We start from the raw sequence: 19,782 nt of genomic DNA, 5'->3' as shown, positions 1-19,782 counted from the left end.
ACCCAGGGACTGAAACCCAGGTCTCCCGCATTGCAGGCAGATTCTCTACCTTCTGAGCCTCCAGGGAAGGGCTGAGCAGTGGAGTGCTGGTGCTGCCACTGCTCCTGTGTCTTGGAGAACCGTACTCTTTCCAGAGGAAATGGTCAACCTCTGACCTCCCTGCCTTGGCTGCCCCCGTCCCTAAACACTTAGAGAACCACTTTCTCGTTACTGCACTGTTACTCACTGGTCTCCACCATGGCTGCCCAGTGCCTAACACATCAGACTGAAGTTCCACTTGGCTCTCTGAATCTAGCAAGGCAGACCCACATCTTGCTACCTCTTACTTCCCACCCCGACTCCTGCACAAAACCCCTCCTCACGCCAGGTCTCCTCCCTAAGGCAGGCAAATGCTCGCTGCATGGTGGTTACAGGAACCTTGGCTCAAGCCCCCATCCCTTGTCAAGCCCTCCGCTTGTCAGTCAGCAGGGTCCACTGGTACCTCACCACCTCCACATGGCCCTCTATTTACGCCTACAGGCAGGGGTTGTGTCTGAGATGTTTGGGGGGGGCCAGACATAAAACCTGGGCTCTACATGACAAGGCATTGCTTGTAGCCTCCTGTCCACCACCCATTGGAGGGGCAGGGGCCCCATGGGGTGCCTGAGCCCCGATGCCTCGGCTTCGCAGACTCTGGCCAACACAGCCTGAGAGAGCCATGCAGATGGCCCATGCGCCCGCGTGCTGGCGGCTGACCCTCTGTGTTTGTGTGCCTCGCAGGACTTTCCAGCCGTGACGAGCAGCCGGCCTCCTGCAGGAAGAAGTTGTGTGGCCGTGGGAGCAGGTGTACGCTCAGCAGGGAGACAGGGGAGCCCGAGTGCCGATGCCTGGAGGCCTGCCGGCCCAGCTACGTGCCCGTGTGTGGCTCAGACGGGAGGGTTTACGAAAACCACTGTGAGCTCCACCGTGCTGCCTGCCTGCTGGGGAAGAAGATCATCACGGTCCGCAGCAAGGCCTGCTTCCTGAAAGGTGGGAAGATGGCTCCGTGCCTCTGTGCTTGTGGGTTTTGTCACAGATCCTCTAATGCCTTTCTGACAAATGACCTGGGTGCTGAGTCTACAGGTTACATGTGTTTTTAAAAAATAGAGAAATAGGAAGATTGGAGCCTTAAAAGCAGTAGCAGTGTTTCAGTGCTGCATGGGCATTTGCGTCCACCTCCAGAGGCCCCTGCCCTTGAGGAAGGGCCCAGGAAGTCTGGGCTGGTGCAGAGCCCACGTCCGTAGGGTCCCGGCTGAAAGACACTGCCCGGGTCTCTCTCACAGGGTGGGTCCTGCCAGGTGGTGGCAGGGAGCACACTGACCCCTCTGGACTATGTATCATGAGTCAGAAGGTCACTCTGTGCATAGAAAGTAGTCAGATGGGCCCCTCCCCACCCCAGGACAGAGGTTCCCAGCATGGCAGTCACTCCATCTCTGGCCTAGAGTGGTCACCTGGCCTGTCTAGAGCACCTCAGAGCTACATAAGAAAGGTCCTGCATGGATATCAGACCATCTCCATGGAGGAGGGGGCCAAAGTGTTCATGCCCTGTCCTTGAGTGAGAAGAGCAGTGCCAGCTCCTGGCAGAGGGTAAGAGCCTCAGGGGCGAGGCCTGTGGCTCTTTGTACAGGAATATCATCTTACTAACATGTGGCTCAAGGCCTTGTTGACACCAAGAAGGTGTCAACAGCTCACAGATGTTCCAGGACATGAGAGGCCACAAATTTCTATGTCTCTCTGGCTGCGATGAATGGTGCATGTCAGAGGCTGTAGAAGTGTTTGTGATGCTGAGCCCAAATGGCCACACGTGAATAATCTAGGTGATGTGAGACAGCAGAAGCAGCTTGTATGCAGGTGGGAACAGGTCCTCTGGCCTGAGCTGTGGGATCTTGGAGGTCGGGGGGAGCCCGCGTAGGCCTGCGTGATGTCCCAGACCTGCTGTGGGGCAGGGCCGGGAGGGGAGGAGAAAGCTGGGATGGAGCCCCGCTGCCAGTGAGTGCCTGTGACACTGACAGAAAGGGACTTTTGTGCGGTCACAGCTGGGGGCCTGGGCTGCAGGAGGAAAGGGCCAAGCTCAGGCCTCCCTCTCCCAGGCATCAGGTCCGTGTGGCAGGAGCAGTCACGATGCAGGAGCCCAAGTCTTATGGGCCTCCTGTAACCCTAGAGAAGGTAGCTTGCCCTCCTCGCCCACGGGCGCTGGCAGGGGTTCCTGGAGCAGGTGGGTCTCTGGACTGTTGAGTTTATCCTGTGATGGCAGGAGTCTTGGACCCTTTCATGGGTGTGCTTGTGACATGAATGCTGAGGCACTTCAGAAATCACGAGGCCCAATATGGAAATCAAACCAAAACAAGCACAGGAAAGATGTCGGAGGCCTGGAAGCCCTGCCCAGTCCAGGCCTGCCTGTTCCTCGGCAGCCGTGAGCACTAAAAACACTTGGCCACTTGCTCCAGCTTTATTGGTCATGTTGCATTTTATAGACTGACGTTCCATTCTCCAGTTTCCAGTATTCCCCCAGACTGCATCTTTCTAAAGGTTTTTATTTCTACATCAGAGTGTTCACCGCCTCCCTCACCATCTGTTATTCAAACAGCATTTCTCATTTCACGCGAGGGAAAGTCAACCACCACAGAACCTGCTGCGATGAGGGGTGACGGGAGAGTTGGGAAGGGGTGAGCAGATTAGGTCTCGGTTCTGCTTCACGCTGATTGAATTTATCCACCAAATCCTTCTGATTCAATGGGGTTTTCACTGGTGTTGTGAAATCCCACCCACTCACCGTGGCAGCGCCGATCTCCAAACGATCCTTTTTCAATGGAGAGAGGTGCCTGCAAGGTCCCAGAGGGACCTGGGTTTGCAGGCCAGCTGTGCGACCTTGAGTGCGTGACTCTGCTTCTCTGGGCCTTTTGCTCAGCTGTAGAAAGGGGCTGCTGGCAGTTTCCACCTGTTCTGTGGAGAAAAGTAAGATGCAGCACAGAAACCACTTAGCATGGGCCAGGTACATTACACATGTCGGGTATTAATGACACCTGTTGTCATCGTTTATCTAATTCATGGTGGCCTCAGGCCTGGAGCAGGGAGACACACGAGCTGTGAGGGGGATGCAGAAGCAGGAACAGGCACTCCTGCCCAGCAGGTCTTAGGCGTGGACAGCTTGCTGGTAGATGGAGAGTGGAGGTGGGAGGTGCTGAGAGTCAGGCTATCCTGGAGATGTCCACCTGTAGCTAGGGTTCCCCTTTCAGCAGACCTCATCCCCTGGCTCTGAATCCCACAGAGAAGCCTTCACTGCCTCTGGTTCAGCATCAGCTCCAGTCCCTGGAGACAGGAGGGCCAGCTGGCTTCTCCTCCCCTAGTGTTTACATAGGGAATACCCAGCAAGCAGTTCACTGACCCCAGAGTCCCGGTGGCCGTGGAGGCAGGCAAGCCCGAGGAGGGTGCTTTGGGGGAGAACCTCCATCTTTGCCAGAACCATGGGTTTCACAGGGAGCAGGAGGTAATGGATGGACAGAGTGCTAGAGGGAGGCAGGATGGGATTCTTTGGGGGAAGGAGGGTGGGTATAGAGGACAGCTTCCTACAGTCCTCACCCAAGATGGCAGCAGAGTGTTTAATGCTGTCTTGAGCTCCAAGGATGACAATGTATCTCTGTCCCAAATGTCCAGGGAGTTATTGATCCAGGAAAATTGAAAATACCTTTCTACCTGTCCAAACAAAAATTATAAAATCCTTTGTGTTTCATTCTCTTTTCCCACCAGACTTTACAAAGAGAAGTTACGACTTCATTCTCTGAGGTTTTCTTTACCCCCAGAAGTCACTATATTAGGATGGTCCTTATGGGGTTGGAGTGTGTGGAGCAAGGGAGATGTGGGCTTCCAGGCCAGGCCACCGCAGTTCAGAGCAGTTGCTCTGCTGCCAGAGCCCCTCCCTACACCCTTGTGGGGGGTGGGGTGTCTTCTTGGGGGTACCACTTAGGGTCACACGGTGCTTACTGCTGTGCAAGGAGGGAGAGTCAGCATTCAAAGACCACATACAAGAAAACTTGTGGTAACACATTCTAGTTGCTATGGCAATGGAATACTGTGTGAATACAGAATGAGATACAACATCATTTAGGGATCATTCACTGGTGAGAAAATCAAAATTGAACTCTGCAGCCTTGTCTCAGAGGCCATGGGCAGCTTCCATACCAGCTCTCCTGACATCCGAAAAGTCAGGGGGATGAAGGAGGTGGGATACTGTCTCTCTCTCTCCTCGGGGCAGAATTAGTCACGTTTGTCCTCAGCACCGAATACCTCCAGTGAACACCGAGAGTGGGTAGATTTCTCTGTGCCTTTAACTTCTTCTAGAGTTTGTGTCTGAAGTTATCTTGTGACATGGCCTTCCTATTTGTGTGCTGGTTGGCACTTTTAAAATGATTTTTCTGACTCAGTTCTGAGTTCATGCTTTATCTCCTATGCTGTGGGAGAAGAGAAGCTTGCCTCTCAGCCATCACTCAGCACACCAGGCTTGTATTATTTCAGGTGATACAATGTCATAGTTAGGCAGTTTTCTAAACAAACCATGACATTATGGAAGAAAGGAGCCTGTTAGAGGTTCAGTTCTGAACAGACCCTTAAGCTTCCTCATCCTGCATGGCATTTGTAAGTGCACGTTGGTGCTTCAGAGGGGAATTCCCAGACTTATGAAATCAGAGGAAATAATTGCCACTTTATTTTGAAAGTTAAACATACTATAGGCTCACTAGCAAACCTTTTTTTTTCTGAAGTGTTACTGAGCACAGGAATAAAAACTCAACCTTCTGTTACAAGTTAGCAGAGCAGATACAACTTGTTGCCAAAGACTTTTTTTCTTCTTTGGGGTATTTAGATGTTGTTGTTACTTTAGCATCTTATACCTTTAGGAATATAAATTGAGTCCCATGCCTCCAGGGCATTTCCGCACTTCCCTGCCCTGCCAGGGAGAGATACTCTCATTCCCAGCTGTGTCGGCCCAGCCTCAGGCAGACTCTCAGCTTCCCCAGGTGTAGGGGCAGCGGGCACAGGGCTATGGTGGGGGCAGACATCCTAGGGATTTGGTTTTATGCTGCTGGAGAGGTCCCTACAACAGGGAAATGCTGGGGCCTGAGGAAGCATCATGGGGAGGCCCACACTGAGGGAGCAGGTGGCACAGGACCAGAGGCATCAGCTTGAGGCCAGCCATGGGACCATTCCACACTGCCTTGGAGAAAACACATGCTCTCTCTGTCTCACTTACTACGTCTGGAAGATGGGATGATGATAATGCCTACCTCATAGAATGCCGTGAGCATAAAGTGAGCAGTGCTAGGCACATGGTCATGCGTGCTCTTCTCTAAGCAGTGTCGGTATCACTCAGGATAATGGTGATGTCATGGCAAACATCGGGGCACGATCAAGGGACAGATGCAGGAGGCTCCAGGAGCCCTGCTCACATGTGATTACACTCGGTATGGGCTTAGACGTCAAGGGTGTGAATGTCCTGTGAACAAGGGGAGAGAAGAGCATTTGTCCTCCATGTTTACTTAAGGAATGACTGGAATTTGATCTCCAAATGATCAAAATTCCAAAACCTTTTCCAACTGCCTTACTTTTTGAAAAGAAATGTAGTGAGTCATCCAGGTTCACCTGGTAAGCTTGTAGAGGTGGAAAAGAAGAACCAAGAACTCCTGATTCCAGGTTTAGAGGAAGGTTCTGGAATGCATGAAAGGCTTTCGGGAACTGCCAGCTGAGGGAAGGATTGGTCCACCTGAGGATGAAAAGGGGAATGTCTAGGGAGGGAGCTGGAGAAAAGACAATTGAGTTGAATCTTGAAGCGTGAATAAGGGCTTCATAGGGTGCAGACATGAAGTGGTAATACATGCAGACTCTTAGGACGGAGCAAGTGATTAAAATGCAGGTCCTGACGGAGCTGGGGTTGATGATTGAGACTATGGAGGAATGGAGACAAGAGGGTAAAAGATAGGCCTGTGGCCAACCTAGGTAGTTGTCAGATGAGATAGTCCAACCTTCCCATTTCCCCACATGGGGACCCAGAGCCCCAGCGAGGCCCCTAGTCCTCGAGCTCTGCTGATGTAGCCCACCCTTCATCATCACCCCCAACTTTGGGGCTGTTTTTAATTCAGTCCCAGCAAGTCATGTTCACAGTAGGCGAGACTGCCTTTTCCTTTTCCCCCAGGAGACTTTGTGGAGGAAGGACTCAGGTGCCATAGTCAGTGGGCAAGGCCCCTCTGCTGGGCTGGGCCTCCTGGCTGTGCAGGTCAGTAAGAGGCCCAGCTGGGAGCTTCTCCAGGAAAGCCGGCTGCTTTATCCTGAACTCACAGCCCCTCCCCACACCAGAGCACCAGCCACTTCCTCTCCCCTAAGGAAAGAGAGGGAAACTCAGCAGCTGCCATAGGGGCCCAGAGACGAAAATCAGAGCCTCTGGGTGTGCCCTCCTTTAGCATGCTCTGGCCTCCACTTCCTCCTGACCCCCTTCCTGTTTCCAGTCTCTTCCAATTGCCCTTCCACTCCTGACCCCACCCGCATTCTGTCAAAGGCCACTGCTACTTCCCCAGGCCTGGCAAAGGAATCTCTCTGTACCCTCCCTGGCCTTCCTTGTGAGCTCCACACAGGGGAATGTGGCCATTTTCCACCAAGCTGTCTCACTCATAGATGCTGGTTTGTTTTTAATTTTCTTGAAGTATAGTTGATTTACAATGTTGTGTGTACAGCAAAATGACTCAGTTATGCGTGTGTATTCTTTTCCATTATGGTTTATCACAGGATGTTGGATATAGTTCCCTGTGCCATACAGTGAGACCTTGTTGTTTAGCCGTCCTATATATGATAGTTTGCATCTGCTAATCCCAAACTCCCAACCCTTTCCTCCCCAGCCCCTCGCCTCTTTGAAGTGAAGTGAAAGTCGCTCAGTTGTGTCCGACTCTTTGCAGCCCCCTGGATTATACAGTCCATGGAATTCTCCAGAGTACTGGAGTGGGTAGTGTTAGGTAAAAGACGACCAGGTACACCAAAAGAATGTCTTACAGGCTTTAATGGCGAAGCGCTCTGGGGCAGGGTTCCCGGACCCGAATGGGGCAGGTCGAGGAAATCCGCGCGCCCCGACCATGTGAGAAGTTTGTTTATATATGCACGCTGCGAGGGGTGGCTGGGCTAGTGGATGGGGATTTGGATAAGTTGCCGGTTCGCGGCATTCTGAGCTGATAGGTTTTTCTATGTGGCTGGGGCGGGGCGGCTTTAGCTGGCGGAGTGTGCTGTCATTGGTCCCCGGGATCCAGGAGGATCCTTCTGTTAGGGACCTTCTCGCAGAGGTAGAGGAGGGGCTGACCCATCATGGCCCCCGGGGTCCAACCTTACAGGTAGCCGTTCCCTCTCCAAGGGATCTTCCCAACCCAGGGATTGAGCCCAGGTCTCCCACATTACCGCTGGCTTCTTTACCAGCTGAGCCGCCAGGGAAGCCCACTCGCCCCTTTGGCAACCACAAATCCGCCCTCTGTGTCTGTGGATCTGTTTTTGCTCCATAGATACTCATTTGTGTCCTAGTTTAGATTCCACTTGTAAGTGATATCCTATGGTATTTGTCTCTTTGTTTCTGATTTACTTCGCTTAGTATGATAATCTCTGGGTCCATCCAGGCTCCCTCACATGGCATTACTTCACTCTTTTTGGTGACTGAGTAATATTCCATTGTGTGTATCTGTGTACATACATAGATGCATGTACATTTATTTGTTTATCTCCTGATGGACATTTAGGTGGTTGCCATGTCTTGGCTATTGTAGATAGTGCTGCAGTGAACATAGGGATGGATTTGTCTTTTTAAATTTAGTTTAGTCTGAGTATACACCAAGGAGTGGGATTACTTGATTACATGGTAGCTCAATTTTTATTTTTTTGAGGAACCTCCATACTATTTTGACTGAACCAATTTACATTCCCACCAATAGTGTGAAAGGGTTCCCTTTTCTCCACACACTCTCCAGAATTTATGTTTTATCAGCTTTTTAGTGACGGCCATTCTGACTGGTATGAGGGGCTACCTCATTGTAGTTTTGATTTGCCTTTCTCTACTGATTAGCGATGATGAGCATCTTTTTTTATCAGCTTTTTAGTGACGGCCATTCTGACTGGTATGAGGGGCTACCTCATTGTAGTTTTGATTTGCCTTTCTCTACTGATTAGCGATGATGAGCATCTTTTCATGTACCTACTGGCCATCTGTATGTCTTCTTTGGAGAAATGTTTATTTAAGTCTTCTGCCCATCTTTCAATTGGATTGTTTGGAGTTTTTGTTATTGAATTGTAGGAGCTGTGTGTATACTTTGGAAATTAAGCCCTTGTTAATTGCATTATTTACAAATATTTTCTCCCATTCCATAGGTTGTCTTTTCATTTTGATTATGGTTTCCTTCGCTGTGCAAAAGTTTATATGTTTGACTAGGTTCCATTTGTTTATTTTTGCTTTTATTTGTATTGCCTTGGGAGACTGACCTAAAAAAACACTGATACAATTTATGGTAGAGAACATTTTGCCTGTGTTCTCTTCTAGAAGTTTTATGGTGTCATGTCTTATTTTTAAGTCTTTAAGCCATTTTGAGTTTATTTTTGTGTGTGGTGTGAGGGTGTGTTCTAGCTTCATTGATTTATATGCAGCTCTCCAACTTTCCCAGCACTGCTTATTGAAGAGATAGAGACAGTGTTGAATGTCCACTGGGTGGCCAGGCTGTGCAGGACCTGAGGGCACCAGCAGGGTCAGGACTGGAGGCCTGATTTCACAGAACTAACAGCCAAAAGAAAGGTCGGAGTCGCGTCTGCAGCACCCCTATTCTCTGGGCCATTGTGTGGCCATGCTGTAGCCAGAGACATCCCCAAGACCTCAAGGACCAATGGGAGTCTTCATGGACCATCTCCTCCTTGCAGCCTCCCCCATAGGTTCTGCCAGCATCAAAGCATCACCAATAGCCTCCCAGCACAATGGCCCTTGGGTCCCAGTCATCCTGTTTATAGTATCTGCTTCCAGGATCAAGAAATATAACTTACACATGTGTTTTCTCTGGATATTTACTCTAGATTTTATGCAAGTCCTAGTGTGAGCACCCTGCAAGTGTGCAAGGCTGCTATCAGTTTAGCATTTGTGGTGTGCTTCACAGAACTGCCACATTTTGGATGAATTAATTACATTTCAGTAATTAAAAATTGCTAATAAATTATTGAGCTGAGAAAGTCTCGCACTGCATTGATTTCACTTACGGAAACAAGTTGCAGTCTCTGAGACCCCTACCGTGTTCCCTGTTCTTTCCCAGCACCCGCTCCTTGTTCCAACCACTCCTCCTCTGTGTCCACTGACAGGCTCGCACGTTCTCATGGCAAAGCCAAGCAGAGCCGGCTTTATCCCGGCATCCCTAAGGTACCATTTCTCCTCTCCCTTTCCCTCTCTCCCAGTCACCCAAAGCCTTGCCTGCACTAGCTGCCTCCACGTCCCCAGCTCCCCCCACACTCTGCCCACCAGGGTCTGCACCTGGCTCCTATCCCCACCAAGATCACTCTGCCCTTGTAAATTCCAAGCCCAGGTAGTGCTTTCCAGGCCTTGTCTGACTACATGCCCCCCACAGTGCTATCGTCACTCTTCCTGGTCCTGCCAGCCCCAGTCCTTCTGACTCTTCCCAGACCCCCTGTCCTGGCTCCTGGTCAGAAACATCTTCAAACCCATCTTCCATGTGGCTTTAAGAGTGACCCCCCACCCAAGAGGTAACTCTGGCCACATTACTCTGCTGCTTGAACTCTTCCTTCTATTCACTCAGAGAACATTCACTTTTTATGAGTCACATCTTCTCTGGGCACTGAGAATACAGCAATACACAGACAGACAGGATTCCTGCCCTCGAAGTGCATACAGTTTTGTGAGGGGGACAGTAAGCAAGAGAGAAGGTGTCTTAGGTGGTGACACGTGCGACAGAGAAGAAGACAGGGAAATAAGTTATAGAATCTAACATGAGAAGTGAGTTTTGAGCAAAGGCCTGGAGGAGGCTGGGAGATTAGGGAGCAAGGTGTTTGCATATCCAGGGAAAGAGCATCCCAGCAGAAGGAATAGCCAGGGCACAGACCCTGATGTGAACGCTCTCCTGGAACATTTGGGGATCAAAATGGGGCCAAGGCTGCTGAGCAGAATAGAGAAAGTGAGAGACATCCGAGAGGTAGAGAGACACATCCTCCAGGTGGGGCCTTGTCAGCACTGAAAACCCAAACTCTTAGCCACCATGCCATGTTTTCTTTCTAGTTTTCAGCACCCCCACCCAGGGATGGCCTTGAGGGGACCTCCTCCTTCATCACCACCCCAGGAAGCTGGGAGGGGTGTGCCATGGGCTGGAAAAGATGGCCTGTCTAGGAGCTCCTCATCAGGTATTTCTAGCTTCACCCTTTAACTGAGATAAACCTACAGGGCCCGGGGGATTTCCTGCCTAAGTCCCAAGCTACCGTCAGAGCTTCTAGCAAGAGCAGTGTCCTCCCTTGGTTCTAACTTCTTGTTAGCTGGCATGTTGTTGTTGTTGTTCACTCTCTAAGTCACGTCTGACTGTTTGCAACCCCGTGGACTGCAGCACTCCAGGCTTCTCTGCTCTTCACAATCTCCCAGAGTTTGCCCAGATTCATGTCCATTGTATCCGTGATGCCATCCAACCATCTCATCCTTCTCGTGCCTTCAGTCTTTCCCAGCATCAGGGTCTTTTCCAGTGAGTCAGTTCTTCACATCAGGTAGCCAAAGTATTGAAACTTCAGCATCAATCCTTCCAATGAATAGTCAGGATTGATTTCCTTTAGGATTGACTGATTTGATCTTCTGGCTGTCCACGGGACTCTCAAGTGTTAGCGTACATGTCCTGCTATCCTGGGTGTCCTTATGAGTGGGGAAATGTGATTTGTCTTTCCATCCTTTGCTTATTGGAGATGTTCCATTCATTTCATAGATGAATGCACACATTGATGATTATATGTTAAATGGGGCTCACACAGTTCCTGAGGGGGCCCCATGTGAGAGGATGGGAAGGCCTAGCTGGAAGCCCTCCATTCAACACAAATCACAGGGTCCCAGCCGAAGAGGTGTGGATCCATAAGGAATCCTCCTCAGATTCTGTTCCCTGATGACATAAGGAGTTGAGGGGACTTGAGAGAGGAGGAAGGCAGAAGAAGGTGGAGTGGGGGGTGACATGGAGCATCCTGCTCCCCGAGCTTCTGTGTAGGAGGCTGCTCAAGAAACGCCCTGCATGAAGAGAAGGGAGGCCCTTGGTTCAGCGTGCTTAGCACCACTTAGTGGAGCCCACGGCCAAGACTTGGGGAGCTTTGGATGACGATCAGAAGTCAGATGTTTAATTACTGGAGCGAGAAGAAGTTGATTTGGGACTTCTTTAAGGTTCTCCCCTATTGTGCCTTCAATTAAGATCAAGGCCCCCGTGTAGCAGCCGCTAAATGACACCGCATTTTGAATCTCTGTGCTCAAGCAGTTTATCTAATTATCTGTGTGACAAACTCAGCAGCTGTCAGACCAGCCACAACTCAAATATGTTGACTCTGCCCCTGCCTGAAAGTGTTGGCTGCTTACTAACAGGCTGAGGGCAAGGGTTCTCTGGCTCTTCTGGGCATGCGGAGTCCCTCTCAGGTTCTGTTCCCTGATGACATAGGAGTTAAAGGGGCCAGTGGCTGGGAGGACGGTGGGTCCATGAGTCCAGTAAGCCTGTTCTTGGTTCTCGACCCCACCCAATCCCCAACTCACCTGCAGCCCCTGTGGCTGACATGGGTGCCTACTCTCTGCTTGCTTTTCTGGACAGGGAAACAAGGTACTAGTCTGAACCATCTTTTTTTCTCCTAAGAGAGGGAGGTGCCACTTACCACTGTGCCAAATTAACTGAAAGAAGTCAGAGGAGTTGGGGGAAGTGGTCACGGGGTAGCCCACGGAGAGGTGACCTTCCCCAGCAGAGTGGGCTCCTCAAAGGCATGCTTAAGGAGATCTAGCTCTCTCGAGTGGAGCTGAGTCCCCGCCCGGGACAGCCGAGGGACAGAGCTACAGAAAGCCGGGGCCCAGTCCTCCACAGCGCCTTGAGGCGCAGGAACCGCCCATGTCCCTATTGTGGATAGACTCGTGCCCAGCTCTGTGCCACGTGCCACGGAGGAGCAGTGTCCAGAACATGGGGTGTTCTTGAAGCTGCTGAGGGCAGAGCTCCCCAGGGACTCCCGGACTTGGGCACCTGGTCCCCACAAGCCTACCCTCTGCCCTGCTTCTCATTGTTCTTGCTTCTCCTTTGATGAGTTCCGAGCCCTCATTAATGAAGGTACTCGGAGTGAAACTGTTAATACTTTCACGAAGCTCCCCTAAATGAAAGGAGTAAAATCACTTTGCTTGCAGGTAATTAAAATCACCAGATGCAGTGAACTCCATTCACTTGTTATAAGCAGGGGGTGTGAGTGGTGCGCGTCTCTCTGTAGCGGGAAGAAAGGGCTCATCCAGTGGCCTGGCAGGCGTGTCTGTTTCCTGCTCTTCCGTAGGGGACTGTGTCCCACTGCCTGTCCCTCAGTCCACTCCCGCCCACTTTGGTCAGCTGAGGTGTGGCCGCAGGCCTGTCCCTGGTGGTCTAGAAGACGCCTTGGTGAGCCCCGTCTGCCCTGCTCAGGGTGCCCAGCTGAGCTCTCTGACCCTCTGCCCACACCTCATCCTCTCTCCCCCTGCCCACTTCTCGCCCCTCTCCTCCCTTCGCCTATGTTCCTGCTCACCCCCGCCCCATGCCACCCCCTGCCAGACAGTAGTAGCGTGAAGGTCTTGTTTACATGCCAGGCTTCTCTCAGTAAACACTCTGCTCATGGTGTTTTCTGTTTGGTTGGCTTTTACTGAAGTATAGTTGATTTGCGATATTGTATTAGTGTCAGGTATGTATCAACATGATTCAGATATATATATGTGTATATATATATATATTTTTGTATGTGCTTATGTTATCCTTTTTAGAAATTCTTTCATTATAGGTTATTACAAGATGCTCAGTATAGTTCCTTATGGTATGCAGTAAATCCATGTGGTTTATTTATACATGGGAGTTTGCATCTTTGAATCCAATATTCCCAATGTATCCCTCCCCCCGCCCCCACTCCTACTTTGGTAACCAGTAAGTTTGTTTTCTGTGTCCGTCTGCTCATGGTTTTAAAGCAACAAACTCTCCATTTTAAAGAGTTTTATGGCTCTCAGGGCAAACAGTTGCAGGTATCAGGAAGACCTAATGAGAACAGGGATCTGTTAAGAAGGAAGGCAGAGCCCACTGCTGGGAAACGTGGTTTCTTTCCTGTGAGAAATGCCGGCAGGAGCCCATGGACTCATTTAGAGAAACAGTTGGCAGGAAGCAAGATGCACCCTTGAACGTGCCTGTCTAGAAGACTGGGGAAAGAAGTAACTCGAGCTGAAGGCTCTGCCAGGCTTCCTTTGGTTGCAGCTCCTCAGGGACTCAGTTGGCTGCATTTACAATCTCCAAAAATTGCAGCAAATTTTTATGAGTTCACGCATCTCATCCTTTTGAAGAGATCAGAGGTTTGGATGAGAATGGAGGGCAGGTAACACAAGCAGCGCACGCTACGTGCTGCTCCCACACCTGGGTACTCATCACTCTTCCTCACCATCACACCTTCCTCACTGTGTGTCAGTCCACACAGCCCTCCCAGATAAAGACTGTGATTGTCCCTACTTGGCAGGTGAGGAAACTGAGGCTCAGAGAAGTTTAGTGACTTGTCCAAGACCACTCAGCTGGTGAGGGGAGAGCTGCCCTCCAAGCTCACGTCTCTCTGGCTTTCTGATTGTGAATGCTTCATGTTGCCTTGGCACCCACTTCTCTGCCACGTCCGCCTCTTATACCTATAGCGATTTTTATGATTAACGAAAGGAAGCAGCTTTGAAACTCTTCGGACCCTTAAAGCACTAGGTGATTGCTGCTCACCATCGTTTTATAAAACTCACAGGCAGATGGTGCCTGTGTCCCTATTCTGTTCTGAGGGAGGCATTTTCACACATGGAGCTGACAGTAACCTTGCTGTTAGCCACTACTCTTGTCCCAGCAAAGAAATGGTGTTTTTTAAAAACCATTTCTTCCTTTGTGGTCTTTGCTCCTCTTATGCTTTCTGTGTGTGTGCTGATTTTTATAAAAGGACAGAGCTGTTGCAGTGAGCCCTGCCCAGTCTGGCCCTGGGTCCGGATGAGCTGGGAAGCATGTGTGTGCTCCTCAGCGGCACCAGAGGACACAGCAGACTTGGAGCCAAGCCACCGACCAGGCCTGCTGTGAGCAGACTCGGCCTCTCACTGCAGCCCCGGGTGGGCTCCTGCGGGGACCAGGGGCCTCTGGGGTGGCCTGAGATGGTGTTCCTGGAGAAGGGGGTCTGAGCAGGTGTGATCAGGAAAAAGGCTGCTTCATGAAGGATTTCCAAGCAGCTACAGGGTGTGCCCTGACTTAACTCCACCTGTTTGCTCAGGTTCCCAGAGCAAGTAAAGCAGTGGGCCTGTCCTCAGCATTATGTGGACCAAGTCTTACCCTTGGGTTTCAGGATTACTTAAAACCACCTGTGATTCTTCTATCTGGCTGTTTATGACTTGCCAAGACTCAACAACTCAATGTTTCATTTATTTCTCAAGTTCTATGCATCAGGCCCAGTTCAGGGGCTGGGGATTCAAGAGGACTGTGAGGTGGCCCTGCCCACGGAGAGCTCACAGTGGAGATGTATGTAAAGCTGGGTGAGGAGCACCATGGTGGAGCATCTCTAGTCTTCTAGTCTGTTATGGAAGGAACCGGAAGACCTCCCAGGGGAGGTGCCATCTGGGTTGAGTACTAAATGATGGGTAGAAGTGGATGAGTCAAAGAGGGAAGAAAAAGGCCTTTTAGGCCAAGGGTTAGGATGTGAAGCCAGTATGGGGAGCCACAAGCCACCTGCTGTTTTCCCAAATACAAATTTCAAGGTGAGAGAACAATGCAGCAAGAGATGAGTCTGGGGAGGGGCTCTGGCCAAGCCAGGGCTAGACCTTGAGCTTTGGGTGATAGGAATGGCTTTTCTTTTGCAGGCAGGATTGGAATTTTAATAGTTGAGCTGGTGTTTAGCAGCATCACCCAACATTTCCATGGGGAGCAGCTTTGAGCCGAGCCCAGTGAGGAGGCATCTGATGCATGCAACAGAGAGACGTGGGAGCCTGAATTAAGGGAGTGAACAGACTGGGGAACTTTTCAGGAAAAATCAGTTTGGCAGGATCAGGGACTGGTTGAACACACTGGGAGAAGGAGGTGGAGGCGACGTGGAGGCTCAAAGCCTTGACACAATGCTTTTCTTTTCCCCAGAATGGGAATGCAGGGGTAGGACTTGTGAGTGGTGGGCTCATCCCATCTGCTGTGGATGTGGGGGAGTCTATAGCCATGCAGGAAGGCTGGGCGGAGAGGGACTCAGGTTCTATTAAAAACCTGCCCTCTAGACTTCAGCCATTCCTACCTGAAGAGACTTTCAAACAGTTGAGGGATGACAGAGTCAGGCCTGCCTCCTACCCCTACTGCCTTAGTCAGGGCTCCCCAGAGACACAGAACCAATAGGATGTGATTAGAGAGAGGAAGAGATTTAGTATAAGAAATTGGCTCATGTGATTGTGGAGGCCAAGATGTCCCAACTCTGCAGGACGGGCCAGCAGGCTGGAGACCCAGAAAAAGTCCGTGTTCTGTTTAGAATCTGAAGGCCATCTGCTAGAGAATTCTCTTACCTGAAGGAGAGTTGGTCTTTTTGTTCTAGTCAGGCCTTCAACTGATTAAATGAGGCCCACCCCCATTGTGGATGGTCATCTGCTTTACTCAAACTCCACTGGTTTAAATTTTAATCGCATCCAGAATACCTCTACAGAAACATGCAGAACAATGTCTGATCACCTATCAGGGTGCTGTGGCCCAGCAAAGTTGAGGCATAAAATTAAGCACTGTCTACTCACCCAAGTTCCCTGGTGGCTCAGGTGGTAAAGAATCCGTCTGCAAAGCAGGAAACCTGGGTTCAGTCCCTGGATTGGGAAGACCTCCCCTCACTCCCCCCAGAAAAGGGAATGGCAACTCACTCCAGTATTCTTGCCTGGAGAATCCCATGGACAGAGGAACCTGGCGGGCTACAGTCCATGGGGTCACAAAGAGTCAGACATGACTAAACAGTGTTGTTCTAACCACCTTCTTCAGACCTTAGTCAGTCCTCGTCTAACTGTAAGTACAGGTGATTGCTGGCTAGGTCAGCATGAGCATCTTCAGTCAACAGGAGCCAAGCGTCCCTTCTGGACCATGCTCTGAACAGCCCTGTGGCCATGCTGGCCCTGTGTCGGGGCACAGCCCGTTGCCACTCCACCTGGAGAGGAGGAAGGAGGCACTGTTCAGACGTTCAGGGATGCGCGTGCTTCCCTTGCCCTGGGGCTCAGTCCCTGACCCTGAGCTGCAGATGGAGTGTTGACTCTTTGGGTCATTGTACCTGCCTCCCCTGATTCCAGCCCAGCCCTCACTCCCTACACCTAGCACCCACAAGATCCACAGAAAGGTAGGGGGGATGGCACTTACCCCACAAGTCCCCACCCTCCTGTACCCGCCGGTCTGAGAGGTGCTTTCTGCCAATGACTGTTTGCTCAGTCAAGTTCTTCTCTACCTCAAGCTTAATAGTGAGAACAGTAACTGAAATTATCCTTCACCACTCTGATGATATAAAATGCAAACTTGAGAGGAGAAAAATCAAAAGGGAAGAGAGGCATCAAATTTTTCCGAACACAGGAAAGGTGCACAAGTGGTGGGAGACGGCAGTAGGACGCAGAGGCTGCAGATTAGACCCTGACATTCTGTTCCAGGGATCCTTTTGTCTGGAGCCACGCACCTCAGCTGGCAAGCTGCCATGTTCAGAGAAACAGGAATCACAGTATTTAATCAGCCACCTTGGTTGATGGAGGGCTTTGAGGGAAGAACAGGGAGCCCAAGTTTCTCCTCTAAAGCGGCAATGAAGGTGGCATCAGGAGTCTCGCCTCTTAATAAGACGGCAGCCAGTTAACAGAACAAATGTCTGAGGTGTCCCCGCCGAGGGCCGGGACGCCTGCTTCTCTCCCAGAGCTTCCTGGGGGCCGGCCAGTCAGACAGGCAGGCACATGACTTAAGTTAACTGGGAACACCTCCTTCTAGGGAAGCGAGCACTGGCTTGTCACTGATTGGGACCCAAGTTTGTTTTTGACAGATCTCTTTGCCTGACCCCAGATAGACGCGTCCTTCCGATGGGCTCCCCTGTCCCTACCACCCACCACCACGGAGACTGTATGATTGGGGGTATCTCACCAGGGCTCTCACAGAGCCAGAGGGCGTGGCCAGGAATCTACAAAGCCAGGAGAACTTGGCTGTAGTAGAGGACTGTGCCCAGCACACCTGGTCCGTGGTCCACGAGAGGGCAGCTCTCCTTCCTTGTCCAGTCTGTGTCCAGAGAGCCCCGGCCAGGACCCCACCTGGATCTGGACTCCAGAGGTGAACTCCAGGGGCAGGTACTGAGGGTGGCCCACGGGAGAGGTGTGACTCAGGACAGGGATGCTTAGGGGAGGGCAGAGTCAGGTGGGCTAGGCTTGCTCTGATGGGGAGGAGGTGGTTGTGTCACGGGAAAGGTAGATTTCCGAATGTGCTGAGGAGTGGAGTAGCATGCTGTAAGGGCCCCGTGGGCACACAGGCCCAGGTCAGCTGCAGTCGGAGGCCGGTTAAGGGGGCGTAGCTGACTGCATACTCACCAGGCAGGCGCAGTCTCCCCTTCTCTCTCTCCTTCCCAGGGCTCCATCCTCTCACCTCCCCCTTTCGGCTCTCCCTCTCCGCCCCTCTCCCCAGGAAGTCTTACTTGAGTGTGCCCACACATATCTAAAACAAGCGGCTGGAAAATTGTTTCTCAGTGAACTGGATGGCACAGGCCATTTTAATGACTTGAGCAGTTTTACTGGCATTTAGACACGATTGAAATACTGAGCTGTCCACCCTCCCCTGGACATTGTCACCCAGGGTGGGGCAGGAACCTGGAACCCCTTCCATGTGACTCTCCTGGTGTGTGTAGGGAGGCAACTTCATGAGAGCCAGCAAGCTTTCCTTTGTTGGAGGATCCTTTTCTCCAGCTTTTCCATCAGTCTAGATTATAAATAAGGGACTAAGTCAAAAAATAAGTGAGTAATTTCTCCGTGTTCTTGCCTCCAGTTTAAAGAGGAAGGTCGGGGGGGATGATGAGAACAGTCAGGTGGTTGGGTGGGAATTATTGCCCCTTGTGAAGAGGAGGCCAAGGCTTCCAAAGCATGCTGGGCTCTGTGGCAGTAACAGAGTCTCAGTAACCCAGGAGACGTGTGCTTGTCACCCGCACCACAGAGCCAGCGTGGGTCAGCACAGCGTAGTCACAGGGACCCGCCTCAGCATCCGCTCCCCAGCACGGATGATGGGGAAGGAGTATGGTGAGTGAGCACAGCTCCTGCTGGGCTGTTTGCTGAGGCTCTCCCACTTCCATGTTAGTTGAAGTCAGGTGTGAGACCACATCTATTGGCACAAATGGACACCTACCCTTCTGTGAGAACAGGTTCCCAGATGGATGTGCAATGGAGAAAATTAAGCCATGTTCCCTTTTGTGTCTTGGCCCCTCTCTTCTGCTGGGGGAAATCCGTATGGAGGTTGTAAATCCTGAAAACAGGACATAAAGGATAATGGGTTTAAGGCTAAAATTCGTCTTCCCACAGCATCAGAAGAAAACAATCTCCTTATACATTGTCTTAGTGCCTCCCGGTTTTTATATCTACATTTAACTTTTGCCCACTAGGTAGCACAAATACACAAACAGAAATGACAAAGCCACAGAATGAAGCTCTTCTTTTAAGTTTCCAGAGAGAGCAGATTGAAACTTTTAGCATAACAAAAGCAATTACATCCACCGTACACAAATTGCTTCCTAGTGACCAAATTTTACATCCCTGAAACCTCCAAGTGTTTAAGAATAGCCACAAAATTAATATTTTATGGACAGGACTAAAAGACTTCATAACGTTTTCCAAAGTTTCTGTCCTGGGCCCAGATATGGGCTTGGCTTAACAAGCCTGAGTGTATAAAGCCTAAATGTCCCTCTTATGTATTGAGGCATGGTTTGCTTCTTCCCAGTTTTGAACTTAATAAAGTGACTGTGCTGTAATGTCCTGTTTTGATTTGCTACTCTCACAAGACATCATATCTGTAAGACATCCGTGTTGAGTATAGCTGCGGCTTGTTGGTGTTACTGAAAACCCCTCACATAAATATACCACCATTCATCTATCACACTGCTGACAGGCAGTAGCATTTCCCATTCAGGTCTGTTGCTGAAATCATTTGTGTATATGCCTTTTGCTACGGTGGTTTAGTCACTAAGACATGTCCGACCCTTGCCACCCCATGGACAGTAGCCGGCTAGGCTCCTCTGTCCGTGGAATTCTCCAGGCAAGAATACTGGGGTGGGTTGCCATTTCCTTCTCCAGGGGATCTTCCTGACCCAGAGATCGAACTTGCATGCCCTGCATTGCAGGTATACTTTTTACCAACTGAGCCACCAGGGAAGTCTTCTGTCTTTCGCTGTGCATATGCAGAGTAGCGTGCTTCTCTAGCCTTACTAGAGATTGGCGTATTGTCTTCGAAGTTGCTGGCCATTTCACCGTGAAAAGAGCAACATATGAGAGCTCCTGCCCTTCACACTGCTAGCACCTGTGACAGT

At 50.7% G+C, this 19,782-nt stretch overlaps 1 protein-coding gene across 5 annotated transcripts in view; it reads left to right on the top strand.

Annotated features, from left to right (window-relative positions):
- The window catches only part of FSTL4 (follistatin like 4), a 739,698-nt gene that overhangs the window by 512,013 nt on the left and 207,903 nt on the right, over positions 1-19,782 (top strand). For all 5 annotated transcript variants that reach the window (XM_069592040.1, XM_069592042.1, XM_069592041.1 and 2 more), the window contains one exon: positions 760-1,008. In XM_069592040.1, the coding sequence (XP_069448141.1) occupies positions 760-1,008 (249 nt within the window). The remainder of the gene's footprint in view (positions 1-759; positions 1,009-19,782) is intronic.

Source organism: Ovis canadensis, chromosome 5 (assembly GCF_042477335.2).
Source record: "Ovis canadensis isolate MfBH-ARS-UI-01 breed Bighorn chromosome 5, ARS-UI_OviCan_v2, whole genome shotgun sequence".
Lineage (NCBI taxonomy): Eukaryota > Metazoa > Chordata > Mammalia > Artiodactyla > Bovidae > Ovis > Ovis canadensis.
The sequence above is the reverse complement of the archived record's forward strand: the minus strand, read 5'-3'. Positions and strand labels throughout refer to the sequence as shown.